Here is a 19,579-nt window from a genome sequence, read left to right on the forward strand (position 1 = left end):
CCTAAGACACAAACCTACCTGGAATCTTGATAAATCTAAAAAGATGTATATTTCATGCTCTGTGGAGTAGAGAGCTCTTTGAGAGAAACAGCCATGGAATTTCCTGGGAAATGCTACCTGGGAGGGGATAAAAGGGCACAGAGGGCTGTGGCCCTAGATGTCCTCTACAGGGATGCCAAGCCAATGAGTCAACACCATCCTGCTGGCTGGATTATTTCCCTCTACTCTCTCCTCACTGTGATAGACTGAGATGCATCCACATTCTCGTCACATCTCACCATGAGCCGTGAATGATTCCCTGCCCCTAGACTGTGGGCTTGCCCAGGTCACTTGCATGTGACTCCCAAATGCACAAGGGAGAAATGACAGCTTGTGAACTTGAACTCTAAGTCTACTACTTATTGTATCTCTGCCTTGCCATGAGAGGAACAGGCTCGTGTCAGCCATTTGGTTCCAGCAAGATGAGAGACCAAACCAACCTCGACCTGGAGCCAAGACCAGTGGAGCCCACATGAGATCAGCAGCACCACCCCAGCCCTGGTGCACGCACATGAAAAATAAATCTTCTTGTTGCACACTGCTGAAATGTGCTGTTTGTTACATAGAACCTTTGAGGAAGTAGCTAAATGATAAGGTTCTTTTAGAAAGATTCATTAGATGTTCCTGAATGGAGAAATCAGTGAAGGGGGTGAGCTACAGTGATAAGGGGGTATAGCACCCCCATTGAGTGTAAGGGGTGCTGTCTGTCGTGGTCGCAAGAGATCCTCTAAGGGATGTAGAACTTTGGGGCAGAGGAGCTGGGCTAGAGTCCAGTTGCTTCTCCTCATGAAGTGATTTCTCTACTGATCAATCTTGTACAGCCTAGTTCAATTTTATTAAAACTTGTAAGAATTTCTAAGTGCTTGAGACACACTAGGTTGGTTCTGGCAGAGTTTCTCAGCTGTCCATCAAACTCCATTGCTCCATCTTCCACAGTGATACAATCAGGGCCAGGCATGTAACTGACTCCGAAGATGACAACTCCAACCCCGGTTGTGGCCCTATGGCTGACTTTTTACCAATGAAATATGAGCAGAAGAGGTAAGTGCTACATTTGGGCTGGCACATTAAGAGAGTGGGCATGCCTCTTCCACTTTCTCCTTCCGTCTAGCTGCAATCCAGGCCATGCAGACAGAAACAGTGCTGTAGGACAGTGCTAATCATATATGGTCCATAGATCAGCTGCTCATCCCCAAACTATTTGTTACCCATCCACAATAAGATAAAGAATTTGTGCCAGAATGCAAATCAATGACATCACTAAACATAGATCAGCTGACATTTTCTTCCATAGCAAGACATTCTCAATGAAGGAAGCGTGCATTGATTTACATTCTGACGCAAGCTCCTGAACCCTGTGGGCCAGCCCTTTGAGTTGCACTGCACTGGGGAATGGTAAACGCACTAGTTGGAATGAACCTGAGTTCCTGAATATCCGTGTGGAACAGAGCTGCCTGCCAACCTGGAACAGCTGCCCTGGACAAAAAAGAGAAACAAGCTTCCTTTTCGAGTGGGTCATTGCATTGTGAGATCTCTTCTTCATAGCAGGTTAGCTTTCCTCTAAACAAGTCAGTGGGGTTAATCATCTCTACCTAGCAGGCTGTGGTGAGCATTTTAAAAGGTATATGAGAGGACACCCAGCCAGGATCTATTGGGGCTCATTCATACCAGATGAATTAAACATGCAATGGCTCCATTCTCTAGCAGGAAACAATTCATTGTCTTTTCTGATCAGGGGACTGGACTCAGCCTTGTACACCTGCAGGATAATGCATCCATTCACAACTATAGAGTCCCTTCTCTGTGCCTAGGACTGGGCCAGCCACTGGGGAAGCAGCCCTGAACAACAGTTGCTGCCCTTATAGGGTTTCAGAGCATGTCAAATGGCCCAGCCCTAGTCTGCGGGCAGAAAGCTTGTGGGTTGGGGTACTTAGAGCAAGACCTGAGGTTAATGGAGGGGCCCCAGTACCTCCTGGCCTGCCATGGACACAAGAAACAGTGGGTTGCCTGAATTAACAAGAGTTGTGCTTTCTGTGGAGCTCTTCCCAGGCTTGCATATCTCTACATTGGGTTTCCCATAGTTTCATAGAGGGAAAACTACATTTAAAAGATTCTAAATATAATCTTCATTAGACTAAGGAGAAAGGACATTTTTCTACAACTTGATCTGGATAGATAAGGGTTTAATGCTTCTCCAAATAGGTTGTAAAAGGCTTTTAGACCTGAGCATTTCTTAGATTAGTTGTTCATTCATCAAATACTTAATGAGCACCACTATGATACAGGTAGTCTGCAGGCACACAGAGGAGCAAGACCAAGTCCCTGTGCTCAAGCAATCTCACTGAGTGGCAGGTGGCAAGCCTTTGGATGGTCAGTTACCTGTCAATAGAATACCTGCTTACTGAGGGTGCCTGGGGATTGAATGCAGAGGCTGGGAACCCAGGAGGAATGGAATCCAGGCCAATTGTAGACTTTTTTCTTTTGATTTCCACTTGAATCACTCCCTTGGGATAGTATTATTGTATTTTCTTGGCTCCCATTAATGATCTTAAAATTGGCATTTTCCCCCTAGAGCCAGACATATGCACAGAAATACTCTTCCAAGAATACTGTCATGCAATCTGTGTGTGTAATTTCCTAAGAAGGGCATAAATATATTGAATCACCAGATATTCAGACAATAGTGTACATTGATTTCATCAGTATCAACACCGTGTTGACATGGAACGCTAGGCTCACCGAGGAAGCAGTTCACCAGCATTTGGTGAGGGAAAGACCTCACCTATTCCAAACACAGCCACACGACCAGTTCTGCAGCCAAAACGTGGGCAAGAGCATCCTACCAGCTTCTATTTATTGTCGCATTGCTATGGTGCCTGTCCCCTTTGTATCCATGGCATTTAGAACCTTGGGAATTGGGCTGGTGACCATTTTTTAGATCTGAAAACAGAAGGAGAAGAGGAAAGTTGAGCAACTCTAGGGAGGTGTGTACGCAGCAGTTTAGGGACAGTTTGAGTTTTCTCGGGATGTAGCCTCGGGGAGGCGGCATAAAAGCAGCTCCCTCGTCTTTTACACAGAAGCAGTGTGCTTGTGAAAGGGGCCATGTGTAGAGTCAAACTTAGCTCTGTTCACAGAGCATGTCTTCAGCTCCGTCCTCCATCTCGCCGTACAAGTGGGCGGGGGCACCTCGGAAAAGCAGGGTGGGGTGAGGGCACTGCTGCTGGTGGAGAAGACAAGGGTGAGGTGGAGAGATTTGCAGGAAGGAGGCAGGGTCCGAAGTCTATGGGCTGGGACTGCGAGGAGGTGGTCCATGGAGCGAAAGGACTGGGGATGGACCAGAAGTCCGTTGCAATCAGGGTTCCAGCGCTCTCCAGAGAAGCCCAGCCCCAAAGCATCCGTCCTTCGTGCTCCCCCCTCTCCACCCTCTGAGATCAGGCCACGGGGTCGCCGCTGCCCCTTGAGGGATCAGAAAGCACCTAACGCGGGAGGCGCCCCGGTGAGGCTGGAGAGGCAGGAGTTCACTAAATCGTGCTGGAGCGAAGGCGTCGAGGCTGGGAGGAATTGATGCGATGTGGGAAAGGGAGAGGGGGCCGTGTACACTCAGCCTTTCCATCACTCGCGGGGAGATGGATGGTTTTCCGGGCCGGGCGTCCCAGCGCCCCGGCTAGCTATAGGGAGACGTCAGAGCGCTCGGGTCCGCGGTCGACGAGCCCCCCGCCCCCCCGCCTGGGCTTGCATATAAAGTCGGTGCCTTTGTGGAGGCTGCAGCAGTGGTGCTGGCGGCCGCGACCGAGCTCCTCCGAGGTCCTGGTCCTCCCGTCGCTGCTCCACCGGGAGAGCGCACCTCCTGCCCAGCCTCGCCCAGCCTCGCCGCGGCGATCCTGGGGCTTCCCGCGGGACCATGCGCGGCCCGGAACTCTCGCTAGTCCTGCTGGCGCTGGTCCTCTGCCAGGCCCCCCGGGGGCCAGCGACGCCGGTGCCGGCGGGCGGAGGGACCGTCCTGGCCAAGATGTACCCGCGCGGCAACCACTGGGCTGTGGGTGAGTGTCCGGCCCGCAGGATCCGCACGCCCTTGACCTTGGCGGTATCAGCCAGCCGGAGGGGACCTGTCTTCCCATCTCTCAGCGTTTCCGGGGACTAGCTTTGGGGGTTGGGTTTGCTCCGACCCTTCTACCGAAACACCTAGGCGGTTCTCCTAAAACTCCCCCCCCCCCTTCCCCATCCTGGGAAGCCCATCGGCCCCTCACCAGCCTCTATCCTTTCCCGCTGGCTTTCAGTCTGTGTCCACACCGCAAACCCCACTTCCCCAGGGCACACCAGCCCGCGCGCAGCTCTCCAAAAAACCCCAACCCTATGTGCAGATCACCTTCCCTCCGCACCTGCCCAACCCCTCCTTTTTCACCTAATCTCAACCCTGTCTGGCACTGTTCTCTCCTTGAACAACTTTGGGGAGCGGGGTCCTCCAGGTGCGTCTCGGAACCCTGGCCCAGCCCGGCGGCCTTGACTCCGACCGTCGTGGGCTGGAATCCAGTCTGCGCCTTTGCGCCCGGCAAAGCCACAGGTGTGGGGACCTGGCGCGCAGCGCTCCCGCCCCGGGTTTCAAATCTGTTTAGAGAGCAGTGCCTGAATCCTGCCTCTTTCTGCTCTTCTGATTTTTCTCAGACCTTCCCTTCCCTTTGCAGCGATATTCTTTTCCCTGCCCTTTTGGTCATCCCTCCCTCTTTCCAGCCAGTAGACTCGGAGCTCCGGGAGTCGCGCCTGCTCTCCAAGCTCATCCCGGCTTCTCTGACCCCTGAGCTGCTGCTCTTTCTCCTCCTCTCTAGATTCACGACTTCACCCTCTGCCCTAGCTCCTTTCCCATTCCATCTGCCAAGACCGGCTCTCCCAGCACGGGCTTGGAGGTTCCCTCGTCCCGGTACTCGGAACCGGACCGCCGCGCGGCGGGTGGGGAGGGCGCCCGCTTTCGAGCAGCTGGGACGCCAGTAGCTGCCAGCCAGCCTCACGCTCACCCAACATCGCCCCGGGCTCTCCGCCTCTCTAAGCATAGCCTCCGTCAAATGCAAAGCGTCTAACTTTCTCAGAACCAGCACCCCCGTCCCCAAAATCCAACTACCACAACCCCATCATTTCCTGGGAAGCTGGTAAGATCTCTAACGAGATTTAAGGTAGGGGTGTGTGTGTGTGTGTGTGTGTGTGTGTGTGTGTGTGTGTGTGTGTGTGTGTGTGTGTGTGTGTGTGTGTATTACTATTTCCTTAATCATCTACTTAGGAGCGAGGAACAGTGTATTAGAAAGGTACTAGCTCATTCAAATATCAATCAATATACAGAATCTCAGTGCAGAGACGAGGAAGAATAGTGGGGAAGGGGTGAGGCTGGAACCGTAGCGCCCTCAGCTCCTCCGTGTGGCCTGTGCTTTTCTCTGAGAGGTGAGAGCTCCGGTTGCAACACAGCAGTTTTCGTTGTCGCTAAAAGAATCATTTGCCAAGTCTTGACATTCCAGGGATGAGAAGATTTGTGATCGCTGAGGGACCCGAGGAACCCAGGAGTCTGGTGTGGAGAGGAGAGGTTGGCGTGGGGGAAGCCAAGAAACCCTGCATTTTAAGAATGAAGGGTACTTAGATGGTGTTGAAAACTCAGAATTGATACTTTTAAAAAAGAGTTTCTGGGAGCTAGTGGTCCCAAGAAAATCAAGTGGTCATTGTCTGGTCCAGCCACCGGCTGGAAAGGTAGAATGAAACTTCCAGATTCCCAGCCTCTTTCTGCTCATCTATATTTTTGTGCTTAAAAGGCTTATTATTAGGTAACCCTTGTAGGCCAAAAGGAGGAGAACAGAGTTAGCTGGGAAGCCAGCATCGTATTATTTCTAGTGCAAGCTAAGACAACGCTGATTTGCTGGAGCACGTATGTCCCCAGGTATTTAGGGTGTCTGGAATTTAATGACCCTTCGTGGTGGTATTTGGGCATTCTGAACTCAAAAGTATACCAGCTAGCGGCAACCCCAAATATGATTTTCTTATTTATTCTCAGATGAACTCTTTTTCCTTTTTCTCCCTTTACTGACTGTGCAGAGTTGGGGAAGAGCAAGGGAAAGAGGTAGGAGAAGCGGAAAATCACATTTGGGCCTAACATTGCTTTGTGGTTGAGGAAAAGTTTGCTTTGGGTAGACATGCCCTCTGTTGGAACAGGAGCATTGACAAGGTGAATGACGTTGTTGGATTTTAAATTTAGCTTTCAGTCATCCCAAGCAAACGTCTACCCCCCCAATCACCAAAGTCGTGTGGTTTAGTTTTAATCACATCAAACGAAACCTACGTATCACCGTCCATGGGGAAGCTGTCAGCACACATCTGCAAATGTGTGAAGTGAATTGCTTCTTGTGGCTGAGAGAAGCCGCGACGGAAGACAAGTCAACAGCTTGAAAGCTTCACAGGTTCTTATCTGGCTTGATGTTCATGGATATGTTTTGTGTGTGTCATGAAAACACTGTATATGTCAATACTGACACTGGTGACTATTCCCTGTACTCCCACAAAATGTTAGTTGTGACTCTAATTTTGATGTGAGGCATGTCCCAGGAGATTGAATTTGGAACCACCAGTATTCAGCTGCAGATTGGCTTGACCTTGTAGTGCTGCCCTAGAAACGGTGAAATATAGTTTTCAGTGAGGCTCCAGAAAAACTAGTTCTTAGAAGTACTCAACATTTAAATCTATATCTCAGCGTATATTTTCCTAAATCAGGGTAATTTTCAAATTTTGACTCCAAAAAATATTTATTTATCTTTCAAACCTGCCATTGAGTGGTTTCTTTAAGTGATTAAAAAAGACAAAAGCATTTTTTCTCTGAGTCAGGTTTTATTTTTTCAAATGCCTGTCTTTTGTTTATGCTGAGATCTCTGTTATCATGATGTGGACATGTGACCTGTGATGTGAGGAGAAGAGGAAGTGGGCATAGCATCCATGTTGTCATGGAGACAATAACTTGGTTGACAGTAGCCAGCTCAAAAGTGAAAAGGGACCCTGGGTATGCATAATCCCCTGGGATGTTTTAGACGGCATGCTTTCCTTAATAACTAGTCTGTGGATCTAGGGGTGGGAAGCTGAATACCACACACACCCCATATATGCAAGTATTAAAATGCAGTACCATATCACAAGAATCAATGTTAAATCAATCATAGAATGAAGGATGATGTTATCTTCCCATTTTAGAAAAGTCCACAAAATTATTCAGGCATGACAAAAATGAAGTTCTTATTTGTAAAAATATCTCCATTACCTCTCTGCTTCATTGGCAATAAAATAACTCATTTCTTATTTCCAGAACCCTAAGAGATGATAGGCAATTAGGAAGTACAACAGTGACCAAGGTCATTACTGGGATCATCAGGGTTCTAATCCTGCCTTCCAATCATCATGATTCAATTTCCTCCATGTAAATAAAGCCAAATGCATCACTACTTCCTAGGAAGTTGTGCAACATAATCACTGTTATGGCTGAGAGCAAGGTTATTTAGCAGATATCTGGGCACCGAGTTGGCCAAGCAGATAAGCAAGGAGCCATTCATTCAGAATTCTATTCCTTCCATTGGAACAGTATCCTCAACAGGGTCTTGAAATTGTTTCATGATATTGTGTCATGTTATAGGCAACCTCAGAAGTACTCACACTGCAATGCAGTAAAACCTCACTTTAAGACTCCCCAATGCTCACAGAATTAATTTTTCTGAGTCACATAATGAGTCACAATATACTGATATATAGTCAGTCTCTTTTTATAACATTAGAAAGCCTGTAGTAGATTTTGTCCTTATTTCCAGACCCTAGAATGATTTTTAGCTACTTTATGTTCTTAGGAAGTTAAAAGACACTTCAAAGCAGAATAATAAGTCCGGACTGTGAGCTGATTTTAGTCCTAAGATCTTTGCTTATATCTGTGTGACCTCTGCCAAGCCTCATTTTCTCCAAACCTATTATGGGGTGGATCAAATGCAATAGTCCACATTTTAAAACTGTGTAAACTGTAAATTGCAATACACATGAAAGAAATACAGTTACAGCGAGGGCCGTTCTGTTTGTGGATAGAACTGCTGGGAAGAGGCCTCTTCCAATTTGAAGTGACTAAATTCCCATGATGTTCACTTTAAATACTTCTAATGCCAGTCAACGTTGGAACCACAAAGACCTTTTTCCTTGTGTGCTCTAAATTGAAAGCACCATAGTTCTATTGACGTTAGAAGTTCCAAAGTTGCTATAAAGCCCAATTACAGAAAGCTGGTGAAAATCAATTCCAGAATGTAAATAAGATCACAAGAGTATGTTTAAGCAATGGGCTAGCATGTTAAGAAAGCAGATCTTAAATTCTATATCCACTTCTGACCCTATGTTATCCTCACTTGTATGCATGAATTACCTTGCTTTTGTGGTTTGGCCTCCTTAACAGCAGTTTTATTTATTTATATGACAGGCACCATCCCTGAGCCATTGATAGACTTTCACTGACCATTTCAAACATCCAAGAGAAAATACTGCATTTATGTGGCTGGGGAGTGTTGATCAGAACACGTTTTTGACTTGTTTTTCATTACACTCTTAACAAACCATAAAATCTAGGTGAAGTTTTCTAGATTCAATCTCAGCTAAAATTCTGAGAAAGTTTAAATGAAAAATTCCTCTGGTACATTTGTGTTACACATAAGAGGAAAGCAACACTTTTTTTTTTTAATCACACAAAGAAAAGGACCAAGACTTTTATTTTCAGCAGCAATTCAGAATTGGCTGAAGATGTTTAAACTCCATCTTTCAGCTGGGAATAGAATTTTGTGCACATAGAATTGATAGTAGAACTTTAGATATGGTAGGTTTCTTAGATTTAATCTAGTAGTCCCTATTCATTTTATAGTCAAGAAAATCAAAGCCCGGGGCTGCTAAATGCCTTGGCAGAGGTTGCCAAGCTAGTTAGTAGAGGTGCTGGAACCATACCCAGGGCTGCTGGGTTACAGTTCTGAATTCTGTCCAGCTCATTGCACATTTTGAACAGGGAGCAAAGTCTGTCTGTCATTTATGAACTAACTCCAAATAATAAAATGCTATTTATTCTGCATTTGGAAAGAAGAAGCACAAACATAGTTGGTGTCCTTTGTAATTTCTAGTTCATTCATTCCCCTTGGTTAAATTTGTGGCATTCTGTTTTGTTCATTTTTGTTTTGTTTACAGGACACTTAATGGGGAAAAAGAGCACAGGAGAGTTCCCATATGTTTATGAGGGTGGGAGCCTGAAGCAGCAGCTAAGGGGATACATTCAATGGGAAGAAGCCGCAAAGCATTTGCTGGGTCTCATAGAAGCAAAGAGGAACAGAAGCTGGCAGTCACCTCATCTCCATCCCTTGGGTGAGCGCCTGTCTACTTGGGATTCAGAGGACAGCAGCAACTTTAAAGATGTAGGTTCAAAATGCAAGGGTAAAGCAAACATACTTGAGAGGTGGGGTGGGAGGTGTTTGGGGAGAGTTGAAAGGAGGGGACGTTTAACCAGAGAAGAATAAAATTGTTTATGATATAAGCCTTCACAGCCTCTGCATCAGGCTAACAGCAGTATATGCTAAGCGAATTGGTAGACAATTTTCATGCTATCTTTTCTTTTTGACGTAAGTTTATTTTTCCTCTTAGCACATCAAAAGGGCATTGGTTCCAACCTCCAATATATGAGTTTTACTAGCAATCATGTTTATTCAGAATTACGCATTAGTAGGATTTTTTTTTTTTGTACTGTCAGGCCCTACCAGAATGTTCTAATAGTGAGGCCATAGACTATTTGACTAAATCCCTGAGGGTCTACAGATATCTTTATTTTTGATGAACACTAGTGGAAGGAAAAGCCTATTTGTGGACGATTTCAGGAGAGAATGTTCTCATTCGCTACTTTTCATACAAAGTAGTATTTCTTTGTATTTGTTCCAAGATTACCTAGTTCAGGTTTCATCCTAATAACTCAAAACTTGGTGACCATATCCGAGGTCAACTGATTTGTCTTGTATATAACTTTGTTGAGGATAGGAAAAAAATAATTATACCAAGCTGGCAATGTTTAGATACAAAGACAGTAAACAGGATAAAAGAGAGAATAAAATTTATAGGAAGAAAACTAGCAACTGATAATGAAATGATTATTACTAACTTTTAAGACATTTCCATGAAGTTTATAATAAAAGCCAAAAATAATAATTTCAATAACAATAATAATAACAGCTAGTTTTGGGCCAGCCCGTGGCTCACTTGGGAGAGCATGGTGCTGACAACACCAAGTCAAGGGTTAAGATCCCCTTACTGGTCATCTTTTTTAAAAAAAAAAATAATAATAATTTAAAAAAATAACAGATAGTTTTATTGAACATTTCTTATAATACTGAGCTATGCAGTTTACCTCCATTTTCTTGGTTTATGCTCACAGGAGGAAGGTTCAATCATCTATTTTAGAGGTGAGGAAACTGAGACTAGTCATATAGATTTTCATTGGTGAAACTAGGACAAGAGCCTGTGCTCAGTCTGCCTTCAACAGTCTGTGCCATGCAAGATGACTTCCAGAAAATGGTCCTCAGTGATCATAAATATGAAGGATGCAGGATGCAGTAGCAGGCCTTGCTTCTCACTGTTTCTGACAATAAAATTGCTTTTCACTCACAGAGCTTGGACACTTCGCTCCTTCACTCTTTCATGGTGGTTAACTCTTTGACAGGTCCCTTTGCAGAGGCTCAGGGCTGACTTTGACAAGGCTCAGCTGGCTTCTCTGGAGGAAGGCTTTATGTTTCACTGCTCTTTGGTCTACTGTGGATTTTCCACGCTAAATGCAACCTACAAATTGATTTGTTGCACTAAGTCCCTAGAGAAAAAGTCTTTAGTAGCTTTTATTCAGAAAGAAAATCTGGACTAAACCAACCAATACGGTGGGTGGGGGGGGAAGTAAGGAAGGAATTGGTAAAGGGCCCCCAAAACTATTATATTGTATAATGTTGAATATACTAATTATCTGATTTGAACATCACATACTGCACACAGGTATTGATATTCAACTCTGTACCCCACAGATAGATACAATCAACTATGTTACCATAAAAAATAAAATGAAAAATAAATAAAATATAAATAAATAAATCAACCAATACAGAAGTAAGAACCAGCTTTGTACAAAGCCCTGAGTGATTCTCTGTTCCACACCTGTGTTACAGATGTTATGTGATCAGCTCTCTTCTTTGTTGATGAGTCACATGCTCTGAGGGCTCTGTGAACTGGTGGCAGACTTCTCAGCCCCTAGCTGGCCCTGCCATTTCTTGATTAAGTGCTTTTCTAGAGTTTCCATGGGTGGATATCCAACAGCAATACCCTTCTCACTTGTCTACAGAGTAACAAAGATCGCCACCACAAAACCCCCCAAAAGAGTTTTTACACATACTGAAATGGACACGCTCTCATAGCTTATTCATAAAATACATTCCCCACCAACACACACAATCGTGCTATTAATCTATAATGCCTCATTTTCAAACCAAACATCAAAATCCAGTTTGAGTTGCGTTATTTCCTGAACCTGATTCTGCATATCTCTGGAATCTTTTGAAAAATTCAACACCTTCCTCAAGGATCAAAAGTTCCCACCAAATTCAGAAGACTATTCTGTAAGCTTCAAAGGCAATCACAAAAGAATAGCTCTACAAAGGTCTCTGAGTGGCAGTGTTATGGGATGGATTGAGTGGGCAGTCATGGAGAGTGACTGCTTAAAGGGGACAATGCTTATCTCAACGTGAGCTGAACAAGGTCATCTTTTTATAATCAGGCCTTGCTTTTTTACTTTATCCTTTAATGCAGTATTTTTCTTTCTACAAGTTGAGAAAGTCTGTCCCATTTCACTCCACCTCAAGTTGAATAACTAGCTACTGCAAGCTTTTGTACTATTCTCTGAGAAATATTTCCCAGAAATGTGAAACACAAACTCAACAGTTAGTCTTTGCAGAGACCAAAACAGTTTCTCACTCCTCTTGCTTTGGAAATTCCACCTCAATGAAAGTATGTCATTATGGAAATCTTACAATTATCTTATTCAGAAAGAGGGAGTGCCAAGAAAGTAGTTCTATTAGGAATCCATATATCTCCCAGAGTTAGAGAAAAGAAAAGATTAAGAACTTAGCCAAGCATTGCCAACATTAGCAGCAGGAGTTTTCAGAGGCCGAAGGACTTTTCTTAAAATTAAAAACTATCCACATATTCTCTCCTCTCCCATTTTAGTAATAAAACATTGAGTCCTGTTGCCAACTCTCCCAGAACTGTAGTTAGAAACTCTGAATATTTCCTATGTTTTGATGAGAAAGATATTCCTGAATTCAGAAAAGATTTGCGTAATGTGCACTGAATCTAGAATACTATATCATGGCAAATAGCTGTAGAACTTTAATAGCAATTATGAACAATAATCTTCAAGGTTAACCTTAATCTTTCTTTTGACCATGCCCTCCTCACAAATCTTATAATTCTCTTCTGTAATTAGTAGAACTTTTACCCCATGGTTTCTATAACATGAAACAGTGCTCAGGTCAGCTCCAGAGCCCAATCCATAGTCCTGGATGTGGCTGTGGATGTTTCTGAGTTTCAATGAATGTTTAAGTTGGCCTTTGGGTTCCTTTTGTAACTTAGACCCAATTCATTTTTCTTTGCAGCCTTAGATTTCTTCTTTTTTTTGGTGGACATGAAGAAAGGGGTAGGGGGGATGAACTACAGAGGCTGTTATGAAAATGAAGTGAATGTGTAAGTTTGTCCTAACTTTTAAGGGACTATTCTCACTGTCCCATCAATCAGTACAGAGAATAGAAAGATTTTGTTTCTTAATATTTGAAATGCTCCTAAGGAAGCTCCAAGTATAGAAAAAGTAACACACAGTCAAGAATAACTAATAAGCCTCTGATTACTCTGACAGTTTCTATAAAGGAGCAGAGTGAAGCTGGACTAACCATGGACCCCTTTGCCTCCTGAGGCCTTACCTTTCTTAGCTTACACAACTCTCTTGTCCCTTTTAGCTTTACGTCCATTCCCTGGAGCCAAACCTCTCACATTCAGCATTTTGAGCCAATGGGGAGTTCCATGGATTTTTTTTCCCCACATCCTCAACTGGTCCCTTTTATGACCAGTGGCTCATATAGCAAGATGAGTGGTGACGTCTTCAGGCAGGCTGGTGGCCCTTAATAGTGCAACTTGGGCTCCCAGAGGAAAGTAAACCTAATTGGCATGCGTGGGTACCAAACCCCAGGCCCTGGGCTCATTAGCACCTGGTTGAAACAGTTGAGCTGCAGAGCAGGTAATAACTTGCCTGAGAGTATTCATAATTTTATTAGAAACAAATGGCTGGTCTGGAAGCTGGGGAATCTGAATTGCCAGAGAATCTCGGGAAGAGTAATAAGCTCTAGTCTGGATGAAAAGTGTTTCCTCATGGGTAAAGAGTGCTGTGTGGGAACCAAGAGGTATTTTTAAATTATAGCTACTCATTCTTTCTTTAGTCTTAGTTAATTTGAGCAGAAGCCACAACAAGCAAAGCACACTAAATTTGGAACTGGCAGAAACCCAAATGAACTCCTCTTCCCAAGTTGCCCACACTACTACCATTTGCAATTGTAGGTTTGTAATGCGTAATTGCATAATTCAGAAACTGGCTTCGATTTATGTAATGAGGCATTGCCAAAGTAAGCAAAGTAAGAATTAAAATTCCACATTCCCTGAGTCCCCTATTCATTTGCTACTCTAGTAATACATGCCTGGAGATAATAGATTTAATTCTCAACATTAGTTAAAACATAGCTGAGTGATCATATCAGTGTACAAGTTAAGCTGATATAACAAGAAGACCCTAAAATGCAGTAGCTCAAAAGAAAAAAAAAGTGGAAGTTAACTTCTCTCTCGGGGGACAGCTATGGTGCTCGAATTCTGCATGCTCAGAATACTTGGAGGGCTTGTGAATGCAGGTTGCTGGGCTCCACCCTCAAATTAGGTCTGGGGTTGACTCAGGAATTTTCCCTTCTAACAAGCTCCCAAGTGATGCTTAAGGTTTGTTGGGAATGGATTTACTTCTAATATTTAGACTTCAGCACCACAACTGTTTGCTTAATTCTTTCTAATCCTTTTTCAGTTGGTAGGCTCTCTGCTTCAGGTTCTCAAAGTGAAGGAAGGGACCCCCAGCTGAATGGACAATGACAACGACGGCCTCTCTCGAAGGAGCAAAACAAAATCCTTGAGAGACTGTGTTCTGCAAGCATCAATTCTCCTGTATCATCAACAAGATTTCCTTTGTGCAAAATACTTACCTATTCTTGTATCTTGCAACCTTAACTAAATTCATGATTTTCAAGCAGCATCTTCTGGTTTGAACTTGTTTGCTGTGAACAAATGACCAAAAAGAGTCTTCCAATTAATGCTTTTTACATCTAGGCTATTTGTTGATTAGATTCAAGGCCCCAATCTATTACCAGTCACAATAAAAGCTTAAACACATTGTCCAAAGGCCAGGTTGTTTGCTTATTTCAATCCCAAGTGAGAGAATAGTGTGGCAGAGATTAACAAACACCTTGACAATGTACTTGGGTGCTCACTGATTAACTCAGGCTGAATTTTTAGTTCTCACTTCTGAAGGCCACTTACTGAATTCCTGTAGTGACTTACAGCCTTTCTAGAAGCTGCCACTAGGAGCTACTACCATCTGATGGGCCAGATTGAAGATGAAGCCTAGCCCTATTCATCACTTAATAATTCCATTATTTTCAGTCCTTACCATGACCAGGTATTTTGCTGATGTTATTGTTGTACTCTTCGTAATAGTCCTGTAAGTTGAGAATTATTATTCCCATTTAAGATGAGGAAACAGAGGATAAGAGAGGTCAGGTGACTTGTCCAAGGTCACATAGTAGATGAAACTGGGATCTAAACATCCACGGTCACTAGATTTTCTGCATTATCTCATTTTAACTCCCACCCCCTTCAGAATATTTAAGCCTAGCAAGTAGAACTGTTTCTTCAAAGTTTCATTGCCAGTCTGGAAGTAGAAATAGTTCCCAAGGCCAGATTTAGTCAGCTCCACAGCAAAAGGATAGGATAAGTTCAAGAGACTTTCTTCCATTTTCAGAGAATGTGGCCTGGCAGTTTGTTAACCAGTTCCATTTTTATCATGACATTTGCACATTAACAGATTTTGAAGCTCCTTGCCATATGTTTAGATTTTCTTCATTTAGGAAAATCACACTCGAAACCTTAGAGATTTATCTTGCTTGTCAAAGAACCACATAAGAGGTGATGTGTTCTTTCTAGTTTCTTTTAAAACTATGTTGATTCACAATTTGTACATAGCCAGACCCAGGGAAATATGTGAAATGTATTTTCAGTGTCCTACCACCTTCCTCTTTAGGGCTCCTGTTCTCCATCTTGGGACCCTCTTGAGCCTCTTTCTGAAGATCTCAATCCTGACTGTGTCAACTGAAGCCTTTGGGCAGCTAGTGACGAAGAGGTTAACTCTCTCAGAAGGATTTGCCCTCCAGTAGGACATTCATAAAGAAGAAAAAAATCTTCCAGACTCAGGGGAAACTTTCTGTAATGGTGGCATTACTTTCTGTAATGGGCAAGGAAAAAATGTTCCTAGTTGTAGGAAAACACTCCTAGAATAACCCATACAGACTGAACCTTGTTTGGTTGTCTTCCTAGAGCAGACATACACGATCCCATGTTTTAGCAGCAATCACTTTTTCTCCGTGGGTTCTGACTGAGAGGTAGGAACAGCTCATTCTGATCTCCTGACCCATGGCTCTTCCATACCAAGCCCAGATCAAGATTAGAATCTCTATTTGAGAGATATAGTCTTCCCCAAAAGGAGATCTTTCTTAAATTTGTTTGCAAGTGGAGTTACATCACATGTCTGTCTGTGTGTCAGTGGATATTAGGCAGGGAAGACCAAAGAAACATGCTCAAGACCAAACTTGCAGTTCCAATGCCTGAAGCCATGCCTCTAATCTAGTTGATGAGATGACTACCCCTAAATGCACTCTGCAGAGCTGCCCAAGTCTGCACTGTCTTCCACTGCCTCTGCCTCTGCCACCAACTGTGCCTGGTGGCATGATGCCTATGAAAGCCTGTCACCAGAAAGCCTCTTCTACCTGTGGCCCAATCCCATAGCAGAGTCTTGAGTGTGTCTGTTTGGTGGAACCTAGATCACTTGCCTGAAGCTGCAAGGGCAGCTGGGAAATGTAGTTTTTAGGGTTCTACTTTGGGAATGTGGGACTAAAATTGTGAGACCCTATCAAGAAAGAGAACGTGCTCAGAATATGTGGTCAAGCACAAATAACTGATGTCCCCTCCTCCTTTTGCTCATAAAGGAATTTCTCCTTTGATTTCTACCCATTCCTACTCTGGAGAACAGTTAGCATCCAGCCTGGGACTCTGGAAAAGCAGGAACCCAGTGATTGTTTTTACAGCGCACAGGCCAGGTGAGTGCATACAGGAAGAAGATAAGATTGCTTGTAAGAGGTGACGATATTCAGAAATCCTTGTAGCAAAGAAGAATACTCAGGAGGAAGAATCCAGAAGAAAAGAAAGCAATAATAACCTTCAATTTTGTTCTTCTAAAAACAGTCCTTTTTAAAAAGTGCTACAGGGTGGATTGCTTTGGGTAATTTGGCAGACTGCTCATGATCAGTAGTTCAGTAGCACATTAAACAGACATTTCAAGCAGTGCGGTATAATTTCTAGCCTCAGAATGCCCACCTCTCAGTTCCTACCAGGGGTATATGATCATTGCACAGAATTTTAACCCAGTGGGGATGTATCAGGAGTTATCTAAGTAGGATATGAGAGTTGCATTATTTACTTCCTCAACTACAGCCTGCATTAATCTGACAATGTGAAGTAACAATGATGAACTATTATTGCCATTCCCAAAGCAAAAGAACGGTGCTCACCATGTGCCCAGAAAAGGCTACGAGTCTCACCTCTTGGCGCTTTGTGTCTTACAATTAATCACCTCAAATGAGACCCAGATAAAACACACAAACATCTATTTCCCTCCTGCCTTTCTGTTTGGTCCACATATGTGACATTACATATGGCTTGACAGACAGAAGAGGTAGATGGTTACTGTGTGTGGATTGAGAGGGCTACCTGAACAATATCTAAGGATATATCATAGCCCAGAGGGAACTCTAACAACCTCAAGGAAAAGAATGAGAGTATTTTCAGTCCTTTCTCTCTCTGATACTGTAATTATATCTACCCTTTCCAAGAGTGTTAATCAGATACTTTGGTTTATCTTGGAAGAGATATTTAAATTTTAAAAGTATACTCTGGCTAAAAAAAAAATATATAAAATAAAAATGTATATATATATATATATTATATATATATAAAAATATAATCATTCACATTTTTTAAAAAAATCTTCTTTTGCTTCTTATTTAGCTCTAAGAGTTTTCATGTATATTTTATAATATAAAACTCTACTCTGTTTTTCATTATTTTAGTTAATTTTTTCCAAATAAGGGATCTCCCCTATTGACTTATACTAATGATTGACAACCCAGAGCCCTCTCCTTTGGGAACATGTGCCACTTTGGCTGTCAGTTGTATCTATGTTGATTAGTGATTGCATTTGGATACATGTGACAAAACCTAACTGAACCAAATATCCATGGCTTAAAAAAGAGAGAGGTTTAACTTCCTCTCATAACCTAAGAAGTCTGGAGGCTAACGGTGCAGGTCAGTGCAGTGATCTAAGGATTCAGAGCCAAGATCTTTGTGATTTTTCTTAAATTTCACTTCATGAGCAGTAACAATATGGCTGCTGCAGCACCAGCAAACACACCCCAGCTTCCTTCAGGAAAAAGAAAGAGAAACAGGAAAGGGTGGGGTCTATATCATGAAAGCAAAGCTTTCTCAGAAATCCTCAGCCTTTGTGTTTTGGTCAGAACTGTGTCACATGATCACTTCTAGCAGTGAAGGAAACTGAAAAATATCATTTTCCACCTGGGGACATTGCAACCACATCACCCTACCCCCCCAAACAAGACACGTTTCTTTTAATAAGGGAAAAAAGAGGATATATGTTGGGTAAGAAACTAACAGTTTGCCACATCAGCTATTACAAAATTGAATCTTGGGACAGAACCAAGCTAGAAATAGTGGACTTGAGCCTGATGTGACTGGAAGACTCCTGGACAATAGGTCTCCATGTTTAATGTGAAGTGGTCTTGCCCCCTGTCTCATTCTGAATGTTGAGTGTCAGAAAATCATGGTTTACAGACAGTATGCTTTCTTCATGGCCTCACCTAACCTCCATCTCTGAAAACAAGAGACTGTAACAGAGATCATGTTTTATAGACTGAATGTCATCTTTAATTTCTAAAATTAAACCCAAGATGTGATACTTTTTAAGTATTTATTTACATGGCAAAAACCCACTTCATGCTGTACCACATGTATCTGTGCACATGGATGCATGTGTTCATGTACATACATGCATGAGGGATATTACCACCCCTCCATCCACATTTCTTCAGGAACAAGGGGTCTTGGTAAACAAACTGGACCCAGGTTAGCAAGCTGGACTCTGGTGGAAGGGAAGCCATAGCCTCTCTTTTGCTTTCCCTGTGACTGGACTCATGACAGTAATTAACAGATGATGAATGAATGATTCCACATGACTCTAGATGAGAAAAAAAGACAAGTTTTTGAGACCTTTAGAAATGAACATTGCATCAGTTAACGTATCTTTGGCTGTTAGTAAAAGAAAACTCAATTCAAATTGGCATAAAAGATAAAAAGATTTATAATCTCATATACGAGAATTCCAGAGGAAGGAGGGAACTCAGGATGGTGTAGTTCAATTTAATTTAAATATAACTTCAGAGATGAGGGTCTTTCTGTCTTCCCACTCTGCCACCAGCATGTCACATTTGTCCTTAAACTGATTTCTCTCATGATCACAAGATGGAGGCTGGAGTTCCAGATGTCACATCCAGACATGACAACATTCAGAGGAAGAGGGACCATCTCCTTTTAGGCTTTGCCTTGTTAATAGTGATAAATCCTTTCCCGGAGGCCTCTACACTCTCACACCTCAGTGACCAGCTGGGTTACATGTTTGCCCGAAACCCATCACTCATGAGGGGAATCAGACCATGTGGGAGGAGGGGCAAGTACTTAAGCACAATCAAGACTCAGTAGGAAGGAGAGTGGCATTGATTTGAAATGGACACCCAGCAGCATCTGCTACAAGCAAGGACTTCATTTCTTGTGGCCACACATAACCCCAGTTCTATCAATACGGCAATTTTAAAAATTAGTCACTGCTGTTAAGTGGAAATATTCTCTGCTTTATTCCATTCTCAGATGCTGAAGTTCTTTTGGATAGTGCTATGGGTTAAATGCGTCCCCCAGAAGTTCATGTATTGGAAACTTGACCCCCATTGTAGCAGTGTTAAGAGGGTGGGAAATCCAACTTTGGTACTTGAAAGGTCGGGCCTTTGAG

The 19,579-nt window shown here is 43.1% G+C and overlaps 1 protein-coding gene across 3 annotated transcripts; it reads left to right on the top strand.

Moving 5' to 3' along the window:
- The first annotated feature begins 3,940 nt into the window (after positions 1 to 3,940).
- On the top strand, positions 3,941 to 14,268 carry GRP (gastrin releasing peptide). 3 transcript variants are annotated; one of them, XM_063077547.1, is made up of 3 exons: positions 3,941 to 4,079; positions 9,256 to 9,498; positions 14,204 to 14,268. In XM_063077547.1, the coding sequence occupies exons 1-3, from the start codon at positions 3,941 to 3,943 to the stop codon at positions 14,266 to 14,268; spliced, it is 447 nt and encodes a 148-aa protein (XP_062933617.1). The 3 variants fall into 3 exon arrangements, with proteins under 3 accessions (XP_062933617.1, XP_062933618.1, XP_062933619.1); XM_063077548.1 differs by having other exon boundaries at positions 14,225 to 14,268; XM_063077549.1 differs by having other exon boundaries at positions 9,256 to 9,479; positions 14,204 to 14,257.
- The last annotated feature ends 5,311 nt before the right edge of the window (positions 14,269 to 19,579 follow it).

The sequence above is a fragment of the Cynocephalus volans genome, chromosome 13, assembly GCF_027409185.1.
Source record: "Cynocephalus volans isolate mCynVol1 chromosome 13, mCynVol1.pri, whole genome shotgun sequence".
NCBI lineage: Eukaryota > Metazoa > Chordata > Mammalia > Dermoptera > Cynocephalidae > Cynocephalus > Cynocephalus volans.

Excerpts from the sequence above, each read along its gene's own strand:
- GRP (XM_063077547.1), top strand. The coding sequence starts at position 3,941 with ATGCGCGGCCCGGAACTCTCGCTAGTCCTGCTGGCGCTGGTCCTCTGC. Across the intron at positions 4,080-9,255 it reads CGGCAACCACTGGGCTGTGG|GACACTTAATGGGGAAAAAG; the intron begins GTGAGTGTCCGG and ends TTTTGTTTACAG. Across the intron at positions 9,499-14,203 it reads TGTAGGTTCAAAATGCAAGG|TTGGTAGGCTCTCTGCTTCA; the intron begins GTAAAGCAAACA and ends ATCCTTTTTCAG.